Source organism: Triticum urartu, chromosome 2A, assembly GCF_056163025.1.
Source record: "Triticum urartu cultivar PI428250 chromosome 2A, HENAU_Tu73, whole genome shotgun sequence".
Classification (NCBI taxonomy): domain Eukaryota; kingdom Viridiplantae; phylum Streptophyta; class Magnoliopsida; order Poales; family Poaceae; genus Triticum; species Triticum urartu.
In genome coordinates, this window is record NC_141874.1 from 619,024,526 (window position 1) to 619,041,694 (window position 17,169).

Here is a 17,169-nt window from a genome sequence, read left to right on the forward strand (position 1 = left end):
TATATAGTTCAACAAATAAAAACGCATATTTCATCACACGTCGAGTTACGCGTTGCCCTTGAGGCTCCATAGGTGCTCCACTAGATCTTGCTACAGTTGTTGATGTACATGTGGGTCTCGGATCTCCTGACGCATATTGAGAAAGACAGTCCGGGTTACCGGTAGCTGGTGATCAACTTGGGCAAGAGGACCCTGCCTGTAATATGGTTCAGTGTCAAATATTGGCTCTTCCTGCTCGCTCTCAATGATCATGTTGTGCAAGATGACATAGCAAGTCATGATCTCCCACATTTGATCTTTTGACCAGGTCTGAGCGGGGTACCGGACAACGGCAAATCGAGAATGGAGCACACCAAATGCCTACTCGACATCCTTCCTGCAAGCCTCCTGACACTTGGCAAAGTAGGAGTTCTTGCCTCCTGGCACAGGGCTCGAGATAGTCATCACAAATGTGGACCATCTCGGATAGATGCCATCTGCTAGGTAGTATCCCTTGTTGTAGTGCCGTCCATTTGTTGGAAATATGCCCTAGAGGCAATAATAAAATGGTTATTATTGTATTTCCTTGTTTATGATAATCGTCTATTGTTCATGCTATAATTGTATTAATCGGAAACTGTAATACATGTGTGAATACATAGACCACAACATGTCCCTAGTAAGCCTCTAGTTGACTAGCTCGTTGATCAATAGATGGTCATGGTTTTCTGACCATGGACATTGGATGTCATTGATAACAGGATCACATCATTAAGAGAATGATGTGATGGACAAGACCCAATCTTAAGTGTAGCACAAGATCGCGTAGTTCGTTTGCTAAAGCTTTTCTAATGTCAAGTATCATTTTCTTAGACCATGAGATTGTGCAACTCCCGGATACCGCAGGAATGCTTTGGGTGCACCAAACGTCACAACGTAACTGGGTGGCTATAAAGGTGCACTACATGTATCTCCGAAAGTGTCTGTTGGGTTGGCATGAATCAAGACTGGGATTTGTCACTCTGTATGACGGAGAGGTATCTCTGGGCCCACTCGGTAATGCATCATCATAATGAGCTCATTGTGACTAAGTAGTTGGTCACGGGATCATGCATTACGGAATGAGTAAAGTGACTTGCTGGTAACGACATTGAACGAGGTATTGGGATACCGACGATCGAATCTCGGGCAAGTAACGTACCGATTGACAAAGGGAATTGTATATGGGATTGCTTGAATCCTCGACATCGTGGTTCATCCGATGAGATCATCGTGGAACATGTGGGAGCCAACATGGGTATCCAGATCCCGCTGTTGGTTATTGGCCGGAGAGTTGTCTCGGTCATGTCTGCATGATTCCCGAACCCGTAGGGTCTACACACTTAAGGTCGGATGACGCTAGGGTTATAGGGAAAGTTTGTATGTGGTTACTGAATGTTGTTCGGAGTCCCGTATGCGATCCCGGACGTCACGAGGACTTCCTAAATGGTTCAGAGGTAAAGAATAATATATAGGAAGTGAGGTTTTGACCACCGGAAGTGTTTCGGGCGTCATCGGTAATGTATCGGGACCACAGGAGGGTTCTGGGGGTCCACCTGGAGGGGCCACCAGCCCCAGAGGCTTGCATGGGCCAAGAGTGGGAAGGGACTAGCCCCTGAGTGGGCTGGTGCGCCTCCCACCAGGGCCCAAGGCGCAGCTAGGAGGAGAAGGGGGGAAACCCTAGGCGCAGATGGGCCTAAGGCCCATCCTAGGGCGCGCCCCCCTCTCCCCCTCCTGGCCGCCCCCCTCCATCCCATCTAGGGCTGCCCCCCCTAGGGGTGGGAACCCTAGAGGGGGCGCACCCTCATCTCCTCCTCCTATAAATAGTGGGGGTTTTGGGGCTGCCCAACACACGAGTCTCTCTCCCTCTTGGCGCAGCCCTACCCCTCTCCCTCCTCGTCTCTTGCAGTGCTTGGCGAAGCCCTGCTGGCGTGCCACGCTCCTCCACCATCACCACGCCGTCGTGCTGCTGCTGGACGGAGTCTTCCCCAACCTCTCCCTCTCTCCTTGCTGGATCAAGGCGCGGGAGACGTCACCGGGCTGTACGTGTGTTGAACGCAGAGGCGCCGTTGTTCGGCGCTTAGATCGGAATCGATCGCGATCTGAATCGTTGCGTGTACGACTCCACCAACCGCGTTCTTGTAACGCTTCCGCTTAGCGATCTTCAAGGGTATGAAGATGCACTCCCTCTCTCTCGTTGCTAGTATCTCCTAGATTGATCTTGGTGACACGTAGGAAATTTTTGAATTATTGCTACGTTCCCCAACAGTGGCATCATGAGCTAGGTCTATGTGTAGATTCTATGCACGAGTAGAACACAAAGAAGTTGTGGGCGATGATTTGTTCAATTTTCTTATCGTTACTAGTCTTATCTTGATTCGGCGGCATTGTGGGATGAAGCGGCCCGGACCGACCTTACACATACGCTTACGTGAGACTGGTTCCACCGACTGACATGCACTTGATGCATAAGGTGGCTGGCGGGTGTCTGTCTCTCCCACTTTAGTCGGATCGGATTCGATGAAAAGGGTCCTTATGAAGGGTAAATAGCAATTGGCATATCACCGTTGTGGTTTTGCATAGGTAAGAAACGTTCTTGCTAGAAACCCATAGCAGCCACGTAAAACATGCAACAACAATTAGAGGATGTCTAACTTGTTTTTGCAGGGTTTGCTTTGTGATGTGATATGGCCAAAAGGATGTGATGAATGATATATGTGATGTATGAGATTGATCATGTTCTTGTAATAGGAATCACGACTTGCATGTCGATGAGTATGACAACCGGCAGGAGCCATATGAGTTGTCTTAATTTATTTATGACCCGCGTGTCAATGAAAATGCATGTAATTACTTTACTTTATTGCTAACTGTTAGCCATAGTAGTAGAAGTAATAGTTGGCGAGGCAACTTCATGAAGACACGATGATGGACATCATGGTGTCATGCTGGTGACGATGGTGTTCATGCCGCGCCTCGAAGATGGAGATCAAAGGCGCAAGATGATATTGGCCATATCATGTCACTTTATGATTTGCATATGATGTTTGTCATGTTTTTACATCTTATTTGCTTAGAACGACGGTAGCATAAATAAGATGATCCCTCATTAAAATATCAAGAATTGTGTTCCCCCTAACTGTGCATTGTTGCTAAGGTCCGTTGTTCCGAAGCACCACGTGATGATCGGGTGTGATAGGTTCTAACGTTCGCATACAACGGGTGTAAGCCAGATTTACACACGCAATACACTTAGGTTAACTTGACGAGCCTAGCATGTACAGACATGGTCTCGGAACACGGAAGACCGAAAGGTCGAACATGAGTCGTATAGTGGATACGATCAACATGAAGATGTTTAGCGATAATGACTAGTCCGTCTCACGTGATGATCGGACACGGCCTAGTTGGCTCGGATCATGTATCACTTACATGACTAGAGGGATGTCTATCTAAGTGGGAGTTCATTGAATAATTTGATTAGATGAACTTAATTATCATGAACATAGTCAAAAGGTCTTTGCAAATTATGTCGTAGCTCACGCTTTGGTTCTAGTGTTTTAGATATGTTCCTAGAGAAAATTTAGTTGAGAGTTGACAGTAGCAATTATGCGGACTGTGTCCGTGAACTGAGGATTGTCCTCATTGCTGCACAGAAGGGTTATGTCCTTAATGCACCGCTCAGTGTGTTGAACCTCGAGCATCGTCTATAGATGTTGGGAAACATCTGACATACACGTTTTGATGACTACGTGATAGTTCAGTGCGTAATACTAACAGTTTAGAATTGTGGCACCAAAGACGTTTTTGAAACGTCGCAGAACATATGAGATGTTCCAAATACTGAAATTGGAATATTAGACTAGTGCCCACGTCAAGAGGTATGAGACCTCTGACAAGTTTCTTAAGCCTGCAAACTAAGGGAGAAAAACTCAATCGTTGAGCATGTGCTCAGATTGTCTGAGTTCTACAATCGCTTGAATTGAGTGGGAGTTAATCTTCCAGATGAGATAGTGATGGTTCTCCATAGTCACTGCCACCAAGCTATTGGAGCTTCGTGATGAACTATAACATATCAGGGATAGACATGATGATCCTTGAGCAACTCGCGATGTTTGACACTGCGAAAGTAGAAATCAAGTAGGAGCATCAATTGTTGATGGTTAAACCACTAGTTTCAAGAAGGGCAAGGGAAAGAAGGGATACTTCATGAGACGGCAAATCAGTTGCTGCTCTAGTGAAGAAACCCAAGGTTGAACCAAACCCGAGACTAAGTGCTTCTATAATGAGGGGAACGGTCACTGAAGCAGAACTACCCTAGATACTTGGTAGATGAGAAGGCTGGCAAGATCGACAAAAGTATTTTGGATATATGTTATATTAATGTGTACTTTACTAGTACTCCTAGTAGCACCAGGGTAACAAACACCGGTTCGGTTGCTAAGTGTTAGTAACTCGAAATAAAAGGCTACGGAGACTAGCTAAAGGTGAGATGACGATATGTTGGAAGTGTTTCCAAGGTTGATGTGATCAAACATCACACGCTCCCTCTACCATCGGGATTGGTGTTAAACCGAAATAATTGTTATTTGGTGTTTGCGTTGAGCATAGACATAATTGGATTATGTTTATTGCCATACGGTTATTCATTTCAGGAGAATAATGGTTACTCTGTTTATTTGAATAATACCTTCAATGGTCTTGCACCTAAAATGAATGGTTTATTGAATCTCGATCGTAGTGATACACATGTTCATGCCAAAAGATATAAGATAGTAATGATAGTACCACATACTTGTGGCACTGCCATTTGAGTCATGTTGGTATAAAACGCATGAAGAAGCTCCATGTTGATGGATCTTTGGACTCACTCGTTTCTAAAAAGATTGAGACATGCGAACCATGTCTATTGGTAGATATGCATGAAGAAACTCCATGCAGATGGATCGTTTGGACTCACTTGATTTTGAATCACTTGAGACATGCAGATCATACCACATGGGCAAGATGACTGAAAGGCCTCGTTTTCAGTAAGATGGAATAAGAAAGCAACTTGTTGGAAGTAATACATTTTGATGTGTGCAGTCCAATGAGTGCTGAGGCACGCAGTGGATATCGTTATGTTCTTACTTCACAGATGATTTGAGTAGATGCTGAGTATATTTACTTGATGAAACACAAGTCTGAATTATTGAAAGGTTTAAGTAATTTCAGAGTGAAGTTGAAGATCGTCGTGACAAGATGATAAAATGTCTATGATATGATCATAGAGATGAATATCTGAGTTACGATTTTGGCACACAATTAAGACATTGTGGAAATTGTTTCACAACTAATACCGCCTGGACCACCATAGTGTGATTGTGTGTCCGAACATCATAACTGCACCCTATTGGATATGGTGCATACCATGATGTCTCTTATCGAATTACCACTATCGTTTATGGGTTAGGCATTAGAGACAACCACATTCACTTTAAATAGGGCACCACACAATTCCGTTGAGACGACACCGTATGAACTATGGTTTAGAGAAACCTAAGCTGTCGTTTCTTAAAAGTTTGGGGCTGTGATGCTTATGTGAAAAAGTTTTAGGCTGATAAGCTCGAACCCAAAGCGGATAAATGCATCTTCATAGAATACCCAAAAATAGTTGGGTATACCTCCTATTTTAGATCCGGAAGCGAAAGTGATTGTTTCTAGAAACGGGTCCTTTCTCGAGGAAAAGTTTCTCTCGAAAGAATTGAGTGGGAGGATGGTGGAGACTTGATGAGGTTATTGAACTGTCACTTCAACTAGTGTGTAGCAGGGCACATGAAGTTGTTCCTGTGGCACCTACACCAATTGAAGTGGAAGCTTATTATAGTGATCATGAAACTTCGGATCAAGTCACTACCAAACCTCATAGGTCGACAAGGATGCATACTACTTCAGAGAGGTACGTAATCCTATCTTGGAAGTCATGTTGCTAGACAACAATGAACCTACGAGCTATGGAGAAGCGATGGTGGGCCCGGATTCCGACGAATGGCTCGAGGCCATAAAATCCGAGAGAGGATCTATGTATAAAACAAAGTATAGACTTTGAAAGAACTACTTGATGGTCGTAAGGCTGTTGAGTGCAGATGGATTTTAAAAGGAAGACAGACAATGATGGTAAGTGTCACCATTAAGAAAGCTCGACCTGTCGTTAAGATGTCTCCCGACAAGTTCAAGGAGTTGACTACGATGAGACTCTTTCACTCGTAGCGATGCTAAGAGTCTGTTGGAATTATGTTAGTAGTTACTGCATTATTTATGAAATCTTGCAGATAGGATGTCAAAACATTGTTTCCTCGACGATTTTCTTGAGGAAAGGTTGTATGTGATACAACCAGAAGGTTTTGTCAATCCTGAAAGATGCTAACAAGTATGCAAAGCTCCAGCAATCCTTCTAAGGACTGTAGTAAGCATCTCGGAATTGGAATGTACGCTTTGATGAGATGATCAAAGATTTTGGGTTTATACAAAGTTTATGAGAAACTTGTATTTCCAAAGAAGTGAGTGGGAACACTATAGAATTTTTGATGAGTATATGTTGTTAACATATTTTTGATCAGAAATGATGTAGAATTTCTGGAAAGCATGCAGGGTTATTTGAAAAGTGTTTTTCAATGGAAAACCTGGATTAAGCTACTTGAACATTGAGCATCAAAATCTATAAGGATAGATCAAAAACGCTTAATAGTACTTTCAAATGAATACATACCGTGACAAGATTTTGAATGAGTTCAAAATAGATCAGCAAAGAAGGAGTTCTTGGCTGTGTTACAAGGTGTGAGTATTGAGTAAGACTCAAGACCTGACCACTACAGAAGAGAGAGAAAGGACGAAGGTCGTCCCCTATGCTTTAGACATAGGCTCTACAGTATGCTATGCTGTGTACGACACCTGAAGTGTGCCTTGCCATGAGTCAATCAAGGGGTACAAGAGTGATCCAGGAATGGATCACATGACAGCGGTCGAACTTATCCTTAGTAACTAGTGGACTAAGGAATTTTCTCAATTATGGAGGTGGTAAAAGAGTTCGTCGTAAAGGGTTACGTCGATGCAAACTTTGAAACTAATCCAGATGACTCTGAGTAGTAAACCGGATTCGTATAGTAGAGCAGTTATTTAGAATAGCTCAAAGTAGTGCGTGGTAGCTGCATCTACAAGATGACATAGAGATTTGCAAAGCACACATGGATCTGAAAGGTTCAGACCCATTGACTAATAAACCTCTCTCACAAGCAAGATATGAACAAACCCCATGGGTGTTGGATTCATTACAATCACATAGTGATGTGAACTAGATTATTGACTCTAGTGCAAGTGGGAGACTATTGGAAATATGCCCTAGAGGCAATAATAAAATGGTTATTATTGTATTTCCTTGTTCATGATAATTGTCTATTGTTCATGCTATAATTGTATTAACCGGAAACTGTAATACATGTGTGAATACATAGACCACAACATGTCCCTAGTAAGCCTCCAGTTGACTAGCTCGTTGATCAATAGATGGTCATGGTTTCCTGACCATGGACATTGGATGTCATTGATAACGGGATCACATCATTAGGAGAATGATGTGATGGATAAGACCCAATCTTAAGCATAGCACAAGATCATGTAGTTCGTTTGCTAAAGCTTTTCTACTGTCAAGTATCATTTCCTTAGACCATGAGATTGTGCAACTCCCGGATACCGTAGGAATGCTTTGGGTGCACCAAACGTCACAACGTAACTAGGCGGCTATAAAGGTGCACTACAGGTATCTTCGAAAGTGTCTGTTGGGTTGGCACGAATCGAGACTGGGATTTGTCACTCCGTATGACGGAGAGGTATCTCTGGCCCCACTCGGTAATGCATCATCATAATGAGCTCATTGTGACTAAGTAGTTGGCCACGGGATCATGCATTACGGAACGAGTAAAGTGACTTGCTGGTAACGAGATTGAACGAGGTACTGGGATACCGACGATCGAATCTTGGGCAAGTAACATACCGATTGACAAAGGGAATTGTATACGGGATTGCTTGAATCCTCGACATCGTGGTTCATCCGATGAGATCATCGTGGAACATGTGGGAGCCAACATGGGTATCCAGATCCCGCTGTTGGTTATTGGATGGAGAGTTGTCTCGGTCATGTCTGCATGATTCCCGAACCCGTAGGGTCTACACACTTAAGGTATGATGACGCTAGGGTTATAGGGAAAGTTTGTACGTGGTTACCGAATGTTGTTCGGAGTCCCGGATGAGATCCCGGACGTCACGAGGAGTTCCGGAATGGTCCGGAGGTAAAGAATAATATATAGGAAGTGAGGTTTTGACCACCAGAAGTGTTTCAGGCGTCACTGGTAATGTACCGGGACCATAGGAGGGTTCCGGGGGTCCACTAGGAGGGGCCACCAGCCCCGGAGGCTTGCATGGGCCAAGAGTGGGAAGGGACCAGCCCCTGAGTGGGCTGGTGCGCCTCCCACCAGGGCCCAAGGCGCAGCTAGGAGGAGAAGGGGGAAACACTAGGCGCAGATGGGCCTAAGGCCCACCCTAGGGCGCGCCCCCCTCTCCCCCTCTTGGTCGCCCCCCTCCATCCCATCTAGGGCTGCTGCCCCCCTAGGGGTGGGAACCCTAGAGGGGGCGCACCCTCATCCCCTCCTCCTATAAATAGTGGGGGTTTTGGGGCTGCCCAACACACGAGTCTCTCTCCCTCTTGGCGCAGCCCTACCCCTCTCCCTCCTCGTCTCTTGCAGTGCTTGGCAAAGCCCTGCTGGCGTGCCACGCTCCTCCACCATCACCACGCCGTCGTGCTGCTGCTGGACGGAGTCTTCCCCAACCTCTCCCTCTCTCCTTGTTGGATCAAGGCGCGAGAGACGTCACCGGGCTGTACGTGTGTTGAACGCGGAGGCGCAGTTGTTCGGAGCTTAGATCGGAATCGACCGCGATCTGAATCGCTGCGTGTACGACTCCACCAACCGCGTTCTTGTAACGCTTCCGCTTAGCGATCTTCAAGGGTATGAAGATGCACTCCCTCTCTCTCATTGCTAGTATCTCCTAGATTGATCTTGGTGACACGTAGGAAATTTTTGAATTATTGCTACGTTCCCCAACACCATTGACCTCGAAGTTGATCGGAGGAGAATGACCTTCAACAAGCTTGGAAAAGACAGCAGAGTACTGCAGTACGTTGATGTAATTGTGAGTTCCTGGCATACCAAAGAAGGAGTGCCAAATCTAGAGGTCGTGTGTGGCCACTGCCTCAAGTACCACACTGCAACCGCCTTTGGCGCCTTTGCACATCCCCTACCAAGCAAATGGATAGTTTTTCCATTTCCAATGCATGCAGTCGATGCTTCCAAGCATCCCAGGAAATCCTCTTGCTGCATTCTGTGCTAAGATCCGAGCAGTGTCTTCAGCATTGGGTGATCACGAGTATTGCGGTCCAAACACTACCAGCACTACCCTGCAGAACTTGTAGAAACACTCAATGGTCGTGGACTCGGCCATGCTTCCATAGTCTTCCAGTGAATCACCGGGAGCTCCGTATGCAAGCATCCTTATAGCCGTCGTGCACTTCTGGAGTGAGGTGAATCCAAGTGTGCCCGTGCAATCCTTCTTGCACTTGAAGTAGTTGTCGAACTCACGGATGGAATTCACAATCCCGAGGAAGGGCTTTCGGCTCATCCGAAAACGGCGCCAAATACTTTGTCGTCGTGCAGTGGAGCGTCGGCGAAGTAGTCGGAGTAGAGCAAGCAATAGCCTTCCAGTCGATGCCTTTGCTTTGCCTTCAGCCGGCCCAGCACCGAGCCACCTCGTCCGCGGCTTTGCATTGCTCGCGAGCAGGCGGCCAGGGCGGCGAGGACCATGAGATGCTCTTCGTCCTGGGTGTCGAAATCGGCTTCCTTCTCTAGGAGCACCGCGAGCCCCTCCTCGTCGTCGGAGTCCATGGCCGAGTAGACAAATCGCCGAACACCAGACGGGCGTGGTAGGCACACAGCCGCCGGTATTCCAGCCCTGCGTGGCCGGAACATCGGAAAGCTCGCCCAGGAACGGGGTGGAGGATGCCGCGGCGGAGCCCTCTCTTTTTTCGACGGGGGGATGGCCTATCTAGCGGCGGTGGGTGGGTGGGCGGTGCCAGGATCGACAAGGTGGCGGCAGGGGCGTGCGCGCGTGGGGGGGGGGGGGGGGGTCTGGACGTGCAAGATGCGTTTTCGCCTGACGGTGGTGGCCCAGATGCGGTTTTCCCTTCCGCCAGCCAGTGCGCTGGGTTCGTCCTAGGATCGCCGAGCCGGCGGATTTCAACGTCCTGGGGGCGCGACTGGGATTTTTTGGCGCCGACGCTAAAAAACTTGCCCTGGGGGCCTGGTGGGGGCGGGAGTGGAGATGCTCTAACCTGGGTACATGCCACCCAGACAAGTATTGGGCCCGCGGAGTAAAAAAATAGATGTACCTCACTGCACACTCTGCACAACACGTTCCCTTGGCGCAGATGTGCATGACAAGGGTATTTGCATGTATGAACCGATGTATGTCCACTTTTCTCATTTCAATGAACTTTAGCGTACAAATCACCTCTGCCTGGACGACCGGTTGCATAGCTGCGATCAGTTGCCGCTGCGGGCAGGCTGCAATCGGTCTTTGCATCATGTGCGCAGCTGGTCATGTAGTAGGGTTAAGGCAAGCTGGGTAGGGCCAAAATTATCATTGGAGTTACTGCTGCTCTTTCATTTGGAATTCCCTAGTTATGACTTTGATGTAAGACTCAAACATAATAGCCTTAATTATGTAAGACTTTAATCGTTAATGGGTGTAACCTGTGATATCAGTTCGTTGTGTTAACTGGACATTGATTTTGAGATCACTATGCACACACAAATCGTTGTCTTCGGTCATCTAGACCAGGGTCCCCACAAGAGGGCACACAATGCTCGACCTTTTGCCGACGGAGGAGATGTTGTGGTGGAGATTGGAGAGTAAGTAGGAAGGGATGAGGGAGAGATGGGTAAGAGTCCAAGCAAGAGGTTTTTGTGTGTTGTGTCTCTGCTCTCGTCTTTTTACCACAAGAGTATGTCGGAGTACGATAAATTGCAAAGGTGTAGCGAATTGAGTTTAAAGGATGCAAACACGAGGGCTCGATGATATTTCTTTTGTCCGGTGTTTGGATAGCCTCTCTATCCTAGGCATCAAGTTGATGGAGGCTTCGAACAACAAAAACTTTAAATAACACAAAAAGCATCATTTGAGTCGCCCACCAGTTGCAACCCCACCTATTCCATCATGGCTACAAATGTTAAAGCCTCTTGGGGTAGACCTTGACACACAAAAAGGGATCTTCGAGTCTTATACAGACGAGTCATTCACACTAAATGACAACCATTTAGGAGGCGTACAACCTTCAAGAGGAACAAGCAAAGTAATGTCACTTGGATAAGCTCTTCGACGATCTTCAATCAAAACACTATCAAGAACTCATATGATCTCACTCTCACAGAAGACACTCGAAGCAAACAAGAGAAACACTCAGGAATTGAGATTCAAGCACGAGGAGAGTTTGGCGTTCAAATAATCAATTAAGTGCTCATGGATCACCCAACAACTATCTTGCCTTGGGGTTCAGGCCAACCCTACTACTGAAGTAGAAAGCATCATATTCCGGTTTTTCCAACACTTGATCAGGAACCGGGCGCAGAAATTCCTTTAAGAGAAGGGGATGCCTACAACCAATGCCTAAATAAAGGCATATGTCGAAAAGTGCAACTACTAATAGATTCAGTAAAAGAAGGCCTGGAACGACTTGGATGAAATGACTACGAAAATTAAGTGAAAAAAGTTGGAATTGGTTTGAGGTCGCCACAATGAAAAGATAAACTTTGAGTCATTCATAGGTGGACGTGCCCAGTGGTCAAAATGCTGTCCAAACAACGTAATTGCCTAATCAATGACAAACCCTGCCTCGATAGTGCTGGTAATTAATGTGTGAAAAATGGCAAATATGCGGTGTTAGCATCCACACATCAGCAGCTTTATAAGAGTTGCCACTGGTATGCCACTTTGCATGTTCACGGACATACAACTCACAAAATAAAAAATGTAGGATCTAAATGACACCCAAGCAGGTTTAGTTGCCCGCTGGTATATTTACTCGCAACAACAGCCGCTAAGGTACTGTAAACAAAGCCAAGCTAAAATACGATGACATAACCTGAGCAACGGCACATGGTACATTTGCAGAACATAAATATCTTTACAGTGTATCTATATGAATAACTCTCTCCAGCAAAGCTTGCCCCCAGGTTTCAAGGCACAGCAATCTAACTCCATAACACCTTCAATCAAGCAAACCCACTTTCTCGATCACAAGTATTCGCATCTTGCACCTCAGTTTGCTCAACGGAGTCACTTTTGCCTGCGTCAATTATAATATATTATAGGTTGGCAGGATTTCACTAGAAGCAATAATTCTCGCCTTTTCAATCAAGTAAAAAAAATGAAGAAGAACAATAAGACAACAACACCCGGCAATAACTCACTTTCTTGACCTCAAGTATTCATATCTTGCACCTCAGTTTGCCCAAGGGAATCACTTCTACCTGGATCAATTAGAATAGATTATAAGTTGCTAACGTTTCACTGAAGAAAAACAAGTGAGCAAGAACAATAAGGCAAAACAACACCAAGCAATAACCACATTTCAAGTTGGCTTCGGTCAATATCTTATTACAAACTTCACTTCCTTGTTTAGGAAATTGACTTGGTTCAAAGGCATTTTGACCTCTGTTGTTATATGCTAGGGAAATTAAAGATCGACGGTCGGATTCGTACTAGACCAAATCCAACAAAAGTGGTCTCAGGCATTGCGGTCCCCCAAACGTGTGGCCTGGATTTGGTGTGTCAGACGTATTGCTCAAACTGAAGCACCTAGAACCTCAGTTAAAGAAGTTTCCCGCTCCACCGCGACTTCTCTGCTTCAGCACTGCAGTCGCTCCCTCCCTAGCCATCTCTTGCTGTCATTCCACATGCTCACAGAAATTGTCACCACTCCCTGACATCTGCCATACACGCCCTCTCCACCAATCGTGGCAAGCACTCCCCATCATCCGGTCTTCCAATCCCCTGGTCGGGGCGCTAGCACTGCCGCAGGCCGAAGTCCATATCACTGGCCCTCTCTGTGTGTGGGTTGCGGGGGTGCTAGCTGCCGGATGCCAAACCACTGCAGCCCGACCATGCACTGAACACAACATCTTCAACCGCACACACACACACACACAACTTGAAGAGGCAAAATAATATTTCAGAAAGTAGATGTGGAGTACAAAGTTCTTCGATGATCTAGAGTTTATATTTCTGTAAACCATATGCCGATCAAAATCTGAATCCGGTATATGTATTCCACTCCAAGAGGAAACCAAGGAATATGTTGCAGTCTTTGTGTTCAAGTCCAAAGTGATTTTCATTTTTTTATGTCCATTGCAGTGAAATGCTGACCAACTCCAAGTATTACAACGATTTACAAAATCCTTGCTGATTTAAACATTTCAAGTGATCCATCATTGCATTTGCTCTACAACAATATGAAGAAAAAAAGTGTTGATGATTGCATCCATAACTACTGGAGTTTATGTCGACTTTTTTTCTCAAATAGTTGGACGTGTCTAAAGCTTGGCGTGTTTGTATGGCTACATGCTCTTGCTATGTTTCTACTAATAATGGGGTGTTTGTTACGTTACTTTCTCTACGTATACAGAAATTATAATGCATCACCTTGGCAGATTCATGCTCGGACAATTATCTAGAAAGGAAATTAAGGAATTATAAGTCAAAAAACAGTTTTATCGTGTAGCTAACAATAGATATTTTTTCTCCATTGTCAGGACGTAACAATTTTGTTAGCAGAACTACATTTGTGCCTGCAAAGACTTGAAGACCGCAAAGTACCTATAGGTACATTTTCTTTATCTGCAGTTCAATATGGGACTTTGGTTTCTCATACTTTCTAATTCGGTGTCATAATAAAATACTACATGGAAAATATAATGTGTTTTGCATCAATGGTCTTACTTGACCGGTGCTCCAATTATAGTTTGTGTCTAACATAATTATTGGGGTTCCAGATACTTGTGCTGTCATCGAGTACCTTGAATTATTTGATGTAAATAATAATTGTGCTTAATTAACTCTCCTCTAGTTTTTGATATTTATGATTATGGGATGTGTTCTATGATGCAGGGATACGGCACATAGGTGCCGAATCGGTGCAGGACACTGCACCAGGACGGGGATACACATGGATACGCGTGGGATACACGTATCCCAAAGCATCACAATTTTCGAATTAAAATAAGGAAAAAAATCAGAATACAGCTGGAACACGCAGGGTATACCCGAGGAATACGTATGGGGCTGTTACGACTTGATCAGGCCTTTCATTGCTGTTGATAATAGCATCCATAACTAGTGTGGAGTTTATATCAATTTTTATTAAAAAAAAAAATCTCATCTCAAATAGTTAGGTATCTCAAACTTGCGTATTTGTATGGCTACATGCACTTGCTATATTTCTCCTAATGGGGTGTTTGTTATGTTGCTTTCTCTACATATATAGAAATTATAATGCAGCACCATGGCAGATTCCTGCTCAGACAATTATCTAGAAAGGAAATGAAGGAATTACAAAAATCAGTTTTTTAAATCCTGTAGCTAACAATAGATATTTTTTCTCAATTGTCAGGACGTAACAGTTTTGTTGCACTACATTTGTGCCTGCAAAGACTTGAAGACCGCAAAGTACCTAAAGGTACATTTTCTTTATCTGCAGTTCAATATCGGATTTTGGTTTCTCATACTTTCTAATTCAGTGTACATGTAAATAATAAATGTGCCTAATTAGCTCTCCTCTAATTTTTTATATTTATGATGATAGGCTGTGCAAGCTGTAGAGATTTGCCGTAACCATGCTAAGGTTGCGGCTGGATTCACTGCAGCACATGTAACAGTTCTCAACTCAGCAGATTTAATTTCTATTTCCCAACTATCGCAAGAAGCCCTAACAGTCGATGCACTACTCTACCATTGCATCGCATCATCATTATCAATCTCGTCCTCCTAAATCAAGTGTGATAAGTTGCTAGGTTGTAATCTCAGTTTCATCACACGGACAATCCTAGAGCAATGGACATTGTGACGAGAACACAGATCTGTGTTTTGACACCCACATGGTGCTAGATTAGCTAAGCATGGGCTGAACACTGCTTACTGGATGTGGATCTGCTGCCACAATATTGGTGAAGTCAAGCTTCCCTGCTTACTAAAAGGATCCAAATATAACACCCCCTCTTTGACTTTCCAACATGTTTTCAACTAATAGTACATAAATAACAGGGCATAAATGACACCCAGAGCAGTTGTTGCCACAAGGGCGAAAGAGCAGAGGTACCTGGAGTCGTGATATGTTTGGAGATTCCACTGGCAAGGAAGTAGCGCATAAAACCAAGGTGCCTCTTGGGTAGCTTCGCCACTCCTCGCAGAGTCGGCATACTGAGATCAACAGAGAATACTGTCGGCATAGCCCTCATGCCGGTGCCCTTGGCCAACAAGTAAACAATATCATCACCATCCGTGATGCTCAAGGTAGGGTAAGCCATGCGTAGAGATTCCAGGGACAAGACTTCCTCTGCAGCATTCCCCTCCTTGTTGGCGCTTCCGCTCATGAGCTTATGCAACAGCTTATAATGCCTTTTGACATCAGCAGGAATATCAATCTCAGTCGACAGGGCGGAGCATCGAAATTGCCAGCCATTCACTGAAGTGACCGGGATAGGCATGCTCCATGTGGTGGCCCTCCAGGCACCACCGTGCAAGTTCATCTTGACATACTTGATAGTGCTTTTGCTCTGGTCGACAATGATGTCACGGAAATAGTAGGGGCAGCAGTCAAGGAATAACCTCCAATCACTCTTAGAGACAGAAGGCAGAGGCACGTCACGGAGCGTGGGGCTAATTTCCAGCACGTCGCAGAGAAGGATGCCTCGCCAGAGATCGACCCAGCCAACGGTACCTTTAGCACCACCAAGCGTGATCACCTTTGTTGTCTGATGATACGAAAGCATCTGCGATGCGAGAGAGATCGAGGACGAGTTGTCCCTCGGCAGCTCCTTCACATTCAGCTCTATATCCAGCAGCTTGGAGGTCCAACTCCCTGGCTTGCCAACAGGTCTAGACCGGTACACGTGAAGCTTAAAGGTACACATACCCAAGGTTTGAAGGGAGGCCACAGCGTACTTGCCGTCGCCGCAGCTCAGTATGGCGATCTCCTTATCTCCGAAGTAATATGGAGCAGACTTGGGGAGCAGGTCCAGCTTTGGGATTTGGGAGTGCGCCCTGTAGACGAAGTAGTCGCTAAACATCGGATTAGACTCGCCAAAGGGTTGGACGGGGACGCGGAGGAGAACGAGGTCAGCATCCGCGCTGATGACCTTGGGCGCCAGGGACAAACCCTCGGGTTCCGGGCATGCCGCGCTGCTGAAGGAGAAGTGCGAGAGGACTGGCGGGCGGGCGGCGCAGAAAGTCACCGCGATGGGCAGGCCGGTACTCGTCTTGGACGTGGCGGTGGTGGCGTTGCGGCTGGGGCCGATTTGGCCAAAGAGGTCGAGTATGACGGAGCTTGGGATATAGTGGCGGCCCTTGCCCTCGCGGCTCGCAAGGACGGCAGCTGTCGCCATGGATTCCGATTGGTCAATCCACGACCAAATCGGACAAGACTGGAGCTTCAATTGGATTTGGGATACTCATCTGGGGGCCGAAGGAGCGTCAGCCGGCGGCGGAATTCGGGGAGTAGGGTTAGGAATTTTAGGGAGGGCGATGATCCGTTCTCTTCTTCCTAAAGGCCTGGCCTTTTTTTTTTCGGAGTGCAACCTGAAAGCCTTTGAAGATCCTCGATGAGTATCATATAATAGTATCATGCATATGATACTAGTTGTATGATACTACCTCCCTAATACATAGTATCATATATTATTATCATGTAGTATTTTATTTATTGTCATGCATGCCACAAAGTAGCATAGCATTTATTATGATACGGTATCATGATACTCTATGATACTCCATCATCTCTTTCTTCATTTAAGG

At 45.6% G+C, this 17,169-nt stretch overlaps 1 protein-coding gene across 1 annotated transcript; it reads right to left on the bottom strand.

Annotated features, from left to right (window-relative positions):
* Positions 1 to 12,011: 12,011 nt before the first annotated feature.
* Positions 12,012 to 16,949, bottom strand: LOC125539241 (uncharacterized). The gene is made up of 3 exons (XM_048702644.2): positions 15,476 to 16,949; positions 12,573 to 12,632; positions 12,012 to 12,448 (listed from the first exon to the last, which is right to left on the bottom strand). Exons 1-2 carry the CDS (start codon positions 16,758 to 16,760, stop codon positions 12,583 to 12,585), a joined length of 1,335 nt encoding a protein of 444 aa, XP_048558601.2. The 5' UTR covers positions 16,761 to 16,949; the 3' UTR covers positions 12,012 to 12,448; positions 12,573 to 12,582.
* Positions 16,950 to 17,169: the final 220 nt, after the last annotated feature.

What these genes read in the sequence shown, in the direction of transcription:
- LOC125539241 (XM_048702644.2), bottom strand. Translation starts at nt 16,760, where the DNA reads ATGGCGACAGCTGCCGTCCTTGCGAGCCGCGAGGGCAAGGGCCGCCAC. An exon ending in CAAACATATCACGACTCCAG is followed by an intron (nt 12,633 to 15,475) that starts GTACCTCTGCTC and finishes TAATTGATCCAG; the next exon opens with GTAGAAGTGATTCCCTTGGG.